Genomic DNA, 10036 nt, shown 5'->3' with positions numbered 1-10036 from the left:
CGATTAGAAATGTATTAGCCACATTTCAAAGGGAAATCGTAAATCGTAAATCATAAATCATACGTTGTTATATAGCGCCTTTCACCGTAAGGTCTCAAGGCTCTTGCTTTGGGAACCTGTCCTGGCTTTTCCCTGCGAGATAACCCCTACTGGGCATCTCCAAGGTGAAAGCCAGGCATCCCATCGCGGTGGGGCCGTAGTGGAGATTAAGCAAGCTATTGCCCAGAGTTGCAGAGTGTGAACCCATGATTCGAGTAGGCACCGAGGCGAGAATTATCGAGTCCGTGGACATTTTGAGCTCAAGACCCTGCCGCGTCGGGGATTGAATCCTGGTCCCTGGTCTAACTCTGCGTCCGTCCGGGTCTGCCTCCTCTAACCGGTGAGCCACACTTCTCCACTAAAATGTTTTTGGCATGGTGAAGTTATCATTAGTGCATCTGGTACAGTGGTGCAGCGGGTGCAGTGACACCTTGGCCCTTATGTGAAAGGGATCGCTGAACTCTAATTGTGACTGTCACCACATGACCAGGTGTAGAGGTGAAATAAAGCCCAGGGCACCCTTGCTACATTCCTGCTTTTGCTCTGGGGTGTTTGTTTTTTGTTGCAGATTTATATAGCGCGAACTCGTCCCGAATGTATTGGAGGCTTTACACGAGTACACGTTACGTTACACAAGGACATATTCATATATTTTTTGGGGTAGGCACGGGGAGGTGAAGTGATTTGCCCAGAGTCACAGGATGTGGGGTCGACCCCAAGGCTCGAAACTTGGTTTCCCAGCACCAAAGTCGGTAGTCTAGCCGCGAGACCACATCCTCTCTTGAAAATTCCTGCAACGCCACAGGACTCGATAAACACGCTCAAGGAATTGCTGATGTAACATTTATATTGTTACATATTTCAAGGATATAGATGTACATAACTGTTCGCAGACCTTGCGTGGAGCTATGCCAGGTATTTTCACCTCGTTCCTGTACTAGTAATACAGAACTACATGTCCCAGAATGCAAATTACTGTCGGGTGAAAAATGCATGACCATATGAACTGTTGCACGTGAGGTTAGCCACTTATGATTATTACATTACAAAAAATAGCGTGTAAAACAATACTGACAGAAGCGTTTAGTTTTATGTTGCTGAAGCTCAGCCTGCGAATTGGGGAAAATTAAAGAGAAACAATGTCTCGTTTTCCACTTTAACGGAATTTAATTTCACAGTAGGATTGAAAAAACAATGAGTATATCGGAAAGAGACATCTGCCTCTTTAAAAGTCTCCCCATATGCTCCTACCCCGGATCCTTTTAATTACGAGGGTCACGTGACCGTGGGTTTGTTTTTGCACAGGTGAGAGAGGGGTGTGAGCTGCTAACCAGGCCTTGGAGGTAAGATCTGAGATACGTATTTTTTCTTTGTTTAAAGATGTGCGACGTGTTTTTCGAAGCCTAGAATAAATCCCATGTATTAAATGAACGCAAGAAGTGGCAGTCAAGAAAATCCACAGGAGGTTGGTTTTGAGTTATTGTGATAACGGAGTTTTACCCACTGGTCGCCACTAGCTTTAGTCTCTCTCTCCCTCCAGTGAAACCCCGTCTGTTCGGGAGCTTCGGTGGCTCCCTGGATGAAAACTTTTGCAGGACCTCTCAAGTTTAATAACCAAGAAGCCGCCCGAAATTAATAATAAGTGCATTACGGAAAATGTAAACACGGTGTTGTTTGTCGGTGTTTCATTTACACCCTATTGTTATGGACAAAACTTGTGAGGAGTAGTTGTGGTTTATGGAACCAGCTAAAATCCAAATTCCAGGCCAGGTATTGTTTTTTTAACAGGTGTTAAAAATAGCAGACACCACTTTCCGGGTACTCTTAATCGGGGTTTACAGACATTTCTCTCCCTCCCTCCCTGTGACAGCCCTGGCGGTCCGTACCCAAACGTACTGCTATGGCGCCTCGTCTCCTCAAGTCTTGTGCACTTCTATGGCATGTGACCTCATTCCCACCCACCTGCGATGTGGCCTCCCATAACCATTCCACCTGGATACATACACGGCATCCCTTTGTCTCGGCTATCGCCCACTCCAATTGAGTCCTTCTAAAGGTACTAGATGTGTCCATGACAGTTTTACTACTTTTATGGTCTGTGCCCCTAATAACCTAATGCATTCTGGGAGTTGTACCCTTTGTTCACTTCAACTAAACCTGTTGGATTTGCATAACTGAAATTGAATCCGTAGTAATAAGAAAACCCAGCAATGGAAAATGGTGTCTTCGAATTGAAAGGGTAATTTGGTAACCCTTTTCTTAATTCACACTGGTCTGGATTCGCATGCTTCATTGCAGTTTCAGTCCGCACATTACTGACTGTGTAAATTTCAAGTTATTTTTTTTTCACGTGTCCCCCCTCCTTCACAATACCGCCATTCCTTAGGTTTGCCACCTCTCTCCAGGTCCTAAAACAAGTTGGCAGTCCAGGATTTTCGTTTCCCCATGATGCTGGTCTCGTGAGGAATAATGCTCTTGCTGGTAAGTAAATGCATTACCAGGGCTCGAGTGTGGGTACCACGCGGGTGGATGGCGTCCCCCCACTTATTTTAACTTATTTTACCGCGTGGACGCCGTACCCCCTGCAAAGATGCCCTTGCTGAAGAATAAAGTGTATTCTTGCCAACTGTATGCACAAGCATACCCAATATAAAGACACTAACCTCCCATAAGCCTTTTTAAAAGCAGACTTCTCAGAGCAGACGGTGCACAGAAGATGAGTGCACGCTACTGCTACCTCTGCAACAGAGGGCAGCCTTTGGGCCAGTACACGAGACTCTTAAGAAGCGTGCGTCGCATCTGCCTTGGCCAGGAACTACCAGCCCCAATGCACCTCTGTGAGAAGTTGGCCTGGTATGTGATGTTCACTATTCAAGTGAGCACCTGCACCAGTCCACCGAACCCTTATGGTGATGGTTGTAAAGTCAACCTTATAGACCAGCTATCTTAGTGGTAGCATGAACAAAGCAGTCTTAGGCTAACACTTCAGAGAGCATGTGAAGCCAATTGTTTTACCAATAGTAACCCCGTGAATACCAAATTAAATACACCACACAAGGTATATATCAAATATATATGTATTTATTTCTAACACAACCCCTCTGCACTCTTTATGAGGTCAGAGTTCGAGATACAGCACAAGTTACTTAATAAGCATACTTTAAGTTGCACAAATACAATTCTGCCCTAGGGGCCTCACGAACCATATACTAAAGAAGTGGTATAAGAGCCACTTCAGGACAGGTGAATAGGCCAGGGGCCTTGGAAATCAGTGGGGCTACACAGAGTAACCGAAGGTTAGGAAGCAGGAGCCCCACAGGATGTCTAAACACACACGAGGGTTCTCATAGACTTTCAATGGGAACGTAAAGTTTGGAAACTAGTTAATTTTGGACCTTCCGGGTGGACTACGGGAAAACCCAGTTGAAGTAGGACACTTGGATAGTTATTACCCACGGGAGCACCGGAGTACTCGAGTTACCTCACCCAGGGAAGCCGGGTGCATAGGTGTGAAGTCGTGTCGGGTTTCGTCGTCGAATCCTATGGAGAGCTGCAAGAAGATGCTGCAGGCGACCAGGAGGAAGATGTCCGGGTGGATCGAGGAAGTGAAGAACCTGAAAGCAGAGAGGACAGAGTCTCGGTCCCTAGCCAGTGACCAGGAAGGAACCAGGCGATGTCGAGATTCAATCAGGTGATATTGTGAAGCTTGTCTCTGCAGCCACGTGGACCAGGAGGCGTCGACGATGACCAGGAGCTGGATACGGACTGTCCCACAAAGGATCTCGCTGTTGGCGGTGTCGGCTTCCGGATTAGAGTCAACAAGCCTTGGCAAAGGCAACCCACGAAGGATGTGAAGATCAGCTTCTGTTCAGACCAGCACGGTCTGAGGAGCTTCCCCGTTACAGGAAAGCAGGAGCAAGCCCAGAGCAACCAGGCAAGTGGTGTTGTTTCAAAATGGTGTCTTCAGGAGGGCCACTAGCTAACGGGCTAGCAACCGCAAAGACGCGTCAAGGAGAAATGCTGGCACAGGCCACACGCGGCATTCGTGGAGGGCTGAGCTTCGATGCACTTACGGCTTGGGGTTGGGGCTTCTCAAACCCCAATGCACGCCTCAGAAGCTGCACAGTTAGCAAAAAGCAGGTACTGCAAGATATTCGGTCCCACGTCTCTAGTGTCAGCTTTGCTGTGGATGTTGGTCGGAGTCAGAGAAGTCTGGAAGTGCAGAGGTTGCGTCGCTAGGTCATCGGGTTCTGTCGGGAGCGGTAACGAAGCAAACCGGCAAGTTACTGGTGGTACCTGTTTGCACAGGGTGGTCACTCCTTGACCACAAGGGAGATTCTTCAGTCTTCTAGTTGCAGTAGAATGTTGAAGGTCCAGAGTTTCGTTTCAGTTCAGGATAATCTAAAGTCTCTAGACTCAGCTCCTACCTATATACTGATTTGAGGGGCGGATTACCTGCTAGGGCCCTCCTATGGGTGGGACTAGGGAAGGGGGTGGTTACACCCCTTTCCCTTTGTCTAGTTTTGCGCCAGAGCTGGGGCTGGAGTGCCCCAGCAACTGGTTTGAACCGGGCTATGCATGGGGCACCTTGTGTGCCCCAGGCAGTGTCTCATTACCCCCTCTTTCTTTCATTCTTCTAGGTGACCCTTATGAACCATAGTGGGTAAGACTATTATGTTGAAATGACCCATCTACGTCACAAATAGTGAAAGTAGTTTTACACTGTGTTTGTTTGTTTATATGTCCTGACGAATGCTCTTAGACCCACGGGCCAAGAGAGCAGAAACATGTTGATTTTTTTTTTGTCCAAATGATATATGCTAAGGATCCCTAACTATCCCCAGAGCATACCCATAAAATCTTTTAAACTAGTTGTCCAGCGATATGAATAAATAGTAGTTAGTCGCTTGGAAACTATTTTATCTCTATCTTCCAGTGGGGTAACACGATTTATCTCTGGATACTGCCACGAAAAACCAGAGATTGCCTCGGGCGAGGCTGGCAAGATACTAATTGTCAAACCCAATGACTGTTGCCATAACGTTTGTGTGGGGCGGAGAACAAGATATACCGCTTCTCGAAATACACAACGTTTATGAGGGTTTTTCAATATATCTCTTGGTACAAGTGGTCACAAGTGTCCTATCCACTTTTGATTAAATCTACCTAGTTCTGGGGAACAGATAGGACAGCAATTCCTCTTCCCTCACGTTGATAAAACTCAGTGTCTCATTTCCTTCAACCCACCCTGCCCCAATACGAAAGAGGCTGTCTATGGAGGTGCTCGCACCTCCCAAGGCAGGAAACCTATTGTCCAGGCCTCCCCTTCCGGAGTTTCGTCCAGCAGCAGGAGGTCAGACTCGTGTCTGTGGCAGCAGCATCCATTTTGGGATGCTGAGGCTCTGTTTAACTTTAACCGGGTAAAGCTACAACTACATGTCTTCTCCCTCTAGAAGGGTGGAATGCTACCCCCGCCACCAGAACTGGTGGGGGGGGGGGGGGGGGGTAGTATTCCAAAGCGTATGACACCGTACATGACATGTTTTGATAAAGCCAAAACAAAGTTGGCAATAACCACGAGGATTATAATGCACTTAAGAGTATATGGTATGGCTATATCCTAGAACAGCTATAAGGACATGGTTCCGAAAGCTGCAGACAGGCTCAGCTCATCCTAGGGCACCCTCTCACATAAAACCAAGCACTCTGCCTCCAGGATTTTTAAGGCCTGGAATAGGAGTGACTTATTGGTATATATATGTGTCTATATATATATATGTAATGGTAGGTATAGGAATACTATACCTAAGCAAGGGGTGATTACACGACCTTGCCCCGGCTGAGTGATCAGCCAGTTGTCAATTTGGATGGCCAGCCAGGGGTGGCATACGACATGCTGCAGCCCCTGGTAGGCCTTGGATGCACCTATGCCCTGGGTACCTATGGTACACTATACAGGGGCTCACAAAGGTGACCCAATACCCAATTGGATATCTACCTAAAGTACATGGTATGAATTTAGAGAGAGAACAGCTGGGCTGTGGGTCTGATTAGCAGGCCCACAGCCACACTAGAGTCGAAAAACCAGTGGATCAGAGCAAAAATTGGGGGTGAACATAGGAAGCAGACCCTACTCTCCTACACCTCCATTAATAGAAGTCTGTTTTTTTTTACCTTTCGTGACGTCACTTCAGGTTGAGACGTCACTCCATGTCTTTGAGCGATCCCCCCCACTTCTATGTGTTTACCTTTTTGTGATGTCATTTCCTGTTGTGACATCACTTCCTCTCTTTGAGCATCCCCCCCACTTCTTTATTTAGGACTTGTGCCCTGCGCATTACCTCCTTGTCCTTCTCGCCTTGATGAATCGCATATCAATCAAATGATATTTGTATAGTGTTGCTAATCGCCCGCAAGGGCATCCAGGCGCTGGGGGTTCTGCAGCTCGGGTGGAATCAGTTGCACACTCAGGTCTTGAGTTCCTGCCTGAATTCCTGCAGAGAGGGTGAGGTCCGGAGGGGGAGGCCTTCTTCACCAGGTAGGAGAATGAGCGTCCACCACTCACTTCAGTAGATACAGGGAGTATGGAGAGGGAGGTAGAGCACAGGTGTTTGGTGGGTTGGGGAAAGCTCAGGCAGCGGTTGATGCATGCTGGTCCTTAATTGTGCAAGGCTTTGTCGAAGTGGGTTAGCATCTTGAATTGGCACCTCTTGTGGAAAGGGAGTCAGTGGAGTTCGTGGGGTGATGCAGGTCCGCATGGGGAGGTCGAGGATGAGTCTGGCCTATGTGTTCTGTATGGTCTTTAGTCTCTTCAGTAGGAGTGCTGATTCCTTCATAGAGTATTACCATAGTTAGGCGCTAGTGATAAGAGCTTGGGTAATGGTGCGTCTGGTGCTGACAGGAGCCACTTAAAGATCTTCTGGCGCATGCAGAGGGTGAGGAAGCAGGCTAAGGATACTGTGTCGATCTAATTTTTCATGGTGAGTTAGCTGTCTAGAATGCTGCTGATGTTCTAAGCATGGTCTGTTGCTGTGGGTGAGGGTCCCAGTTCCACAGGGCACCATGAGTCATTCCACTGAGAGGTGTGTTCATGAAGATTAGTACCTCAATTTTGTCAGTGTTAAGTTTAAGGGAGTTTTGCATCCAGTGGGTGATGCTGGTCATGCACAAGTGGAAGTTGGCCCTTGTGGTAGATGGGTCTACAGATACAGAGAGGATAAGCTGGGCATTGTCTGCATATGATATGTCAAGCTCATGGGTCTTGAAGATGCTGCCACCAGGGGGGTCATGTAGGTGTTGAGTAGGGTGGGGCTGAGGGATGACCTTTGAGGGATGCCGCAGATTGTTCTTGAGATCCAAGGGAAAGGCAGACTCGCTGGGCTCTTCCGGTGAGGAAGGAAGTGATCATTTGAGGGCATCCTCTTGGATCCCGATCTGATGGAGCCTTTTGATTAGGGTGTGGTCGAACATGATGTTGAAAATTGCTTGCTAAGAGGTAGAGGAGAACCAGGGAGGCTGTTTCTCCATGTTGTAGGAGAGTTCTGATCTCAGTGGCTGCAATTAGGGTGGTTTCTGTGCTGTGGTTTGAGCAGAATCCAGATTGGGATGGGTCTAGGAGTTCGCTGTTCTCCAGTGAGATATACCCAAGCCAAAAACAGACCAGAACAACTTCACAGAATATGCAAACATAAGTTTAATACATAGGCAAAAACTGTTTACAACACATAAGCCAGAAATCTGGAACCCAATAAATCCGGAACCTGGACTACCCGATAAGTCACAAAGATGGATGGAACAGCCCAAGTGACAGCTGGATAGATATCCTGTAAAGACGCACCCTGGACCTCAGCAACAGAATTGGCCATGCCCCAAGTAGACCTCCCCTGGATGCTAAGAGAAGACAATAGACCAAACTGCTTAGATGCTAACAGAATCACCATTCTGATCTACCTGCTCAAGGAATTAGTTGAAAACCTATCCCCGTTCGGGTGCGACTAAAATTCACAAATAAAGCAGAGGACACCTGAAACTCCTTCACTTGGTCCATATAGATCAAAACTGCCTGCTGCACATCAGGCGAATGTAGTGCCACCTCCTCATGAGACTCGGGATATGGAAAAAACACCATCACTTCTTGCTGACGATGAAGCAAAGAATTTACCTTGGGAACAAAGCCAAGGTCCAACATAAGAACAATGCTGTCCTCAAACACCCGAAAGAAAGGAGACAGACAAGACAACTAGCCAAGCTCCCCCAATCGGCGAGCTGATGTTGCAGCCACCAGAAAGAACACCTTCAAGGTCAGAAGACGTAACCCTACAGATGACAATGGCTCAAACGGGGGAGGGGGTGGGGGGGATATGAAGAGCCTACAAAACCAGTTGCAAGTCCCAAGGCGGATACACCACCTGAGGGACAGGACAGAGATTGGCAAACCCCTTAAAAATTCCGCAGACCAAAACCTGAACATCCACCAGACCCCCAAGGGGACTGCAAAGCCTTAGCAGTTGTCCATTGCACCTCAAGAGTGACTCTTTCCTCTGTGGCCCAACGCTTAAAGACTTGCTTACTTTGGCACTTTTTTAGAGGGTCTTTCTTTCTTTAAATAAGATGGCCCAGCTGAATAATGTGCCTGCTGCGCAGATATTTGGATACTGAACGTCAAAAGTCTCAATCAAAGCATAGTTTATTGAGTTATTCTCCGGCTGAAAAGTTGTGTGTACAAATACAATTAACATGTCTGTGTTTTGAGAGCTGCATGAATTCTTAGTTTATATCAAAATCACTAGCATTTTCTTAAATTATTTCAATTTACTTATGTTTACACTAAAAAAGATACAACAACCAATCAAATAAGGCAAGGGTCATTGAATACAAAGGCATGTACATCAAATTATTCCCAAGCAGTGAATTCGTTATTAAAAAAAATCTTTTTAGAAATATATATTACATTCGTAATATATTTACTTTTTTGTTTCTAATTTTAAAAAGCTGTTATTTTTTTCTTTACCATTATCTATTATGTTATTATTGTTGAAATATCATTTTCTGTTGTGACTATTTTTCTCTATTCTTGAATACTTTTAGAAGAAAGTGCCTGTACCATCACCCACACATTATCCATGGCTCCCCGAGGCCGCAAGAACCCCACGACACAGGCCCTAGACCTGGAGATCTCTGCCTCAAGTCTACAGTCCCTCAACCGGGCTTCCCTGCAGCAGCTGTGCAAAAAGCTGAAGATCAAAGCATCTGGGAAGGTGAGAGAGCCCTGAACGATAAGAGCTGCCCTTCTTTTGAACTTGTATCCCTTTCTGTGGCACGTCACTCTCACCTACATCACTCCCCCCAGGGCTCCCTTTATTCAGCAATCCCAGAACTCTCAAGGGTCCCAGTGCCATGCGTGAGTAACTCAAACCACAGTTTTATTGGCCTTCTGGGATTTGTAGTCTACTTTATCCCATTAGAAAATGGAGTGGTTGCAAGTCACGAACTGTAAAGATAAATTCTGGTCTCCTTATGTGCAACCCAGCAGCAGTATCTGTGTTGAACTTGCAACGATGTTGCCCTTGTGCTCCTCGTTCTCCAGGTCTTTCTACAGGGCCGGACTGGGAACCAAAAGGAGCCATGGCAAATAGGTTCTCCCCTCACTTTTCCCATCAACTCTATTTCTCCTTTCTCTGTGATCTTTCCATGTTTTATTCACCATCTCACTTCTTTCCCTCCTCTCTTTCAGTGTGTATACTCCTGCTGTGCGTGTTACAATAAACCCCAGGGAGCAGCAGGGCGGTCATCGGCCTTCAAAACCTGGAATCCTGTGGTTCCAACCGCTATGGGTAAATTGCCCATTAGATAAATGGTTGGTCCAATATGTGCTTAATTTGAGCCAGTGTTTACAGATTTGGCACCACCAACACTCTTTTCTTTTAGGGATCAGCACTTATTTTTCATCATGGGATTTGACCCAGAGCAATAGATATAATAACACAAAAGGGGAAAG

The 10036-nt window shown here is 46.6% G+C and overlaps 1 protein-coding gene across 1 annotated transcript in view; it reads left to right on the top strand.

Moving 5' to 3' along the window:
- Positions 1–1293: 1293 nt before the first annotated feature.
- Positions 1294–10036, top strand: part of LOC147705907 (uncharacterized) — a 287761-nt gene continuing 279018 nt past the window's right edge. Inside the window, exons 1-2 of the mRNA XM_086928993.1 lie at positions 1294–1382; positions 9127–9296. Coding sequence (XP_086785119.1) covers positions 9162–9296 — 135 coding nt within the window. The 5' untranslated portion in view covers positions 1294–1382; positions 9127–9161. The remainder of the gene's footprint in view (positions 1383–9126; positions 9297–10036) is intronic.

The sequence above is a fragment of the Lissotriton vulgaris genome, chromosome 7 (assembly GCF_964263255.1).
Source record: "Lissotriton vulgaris chromosome 7, aLisVul1.2, whole genome shotgun sequence".
Taxonomy (NCBI): domain Eukaryota; kingdom Metazoa; phylum Chordata; class Amphibia; order Caudata; family Salamandridae; genus Lissotriton; species Lissotriton vulgaris.
This window is presented reverse-complemented; position numbering and strand designations above follow the sequence as displayed.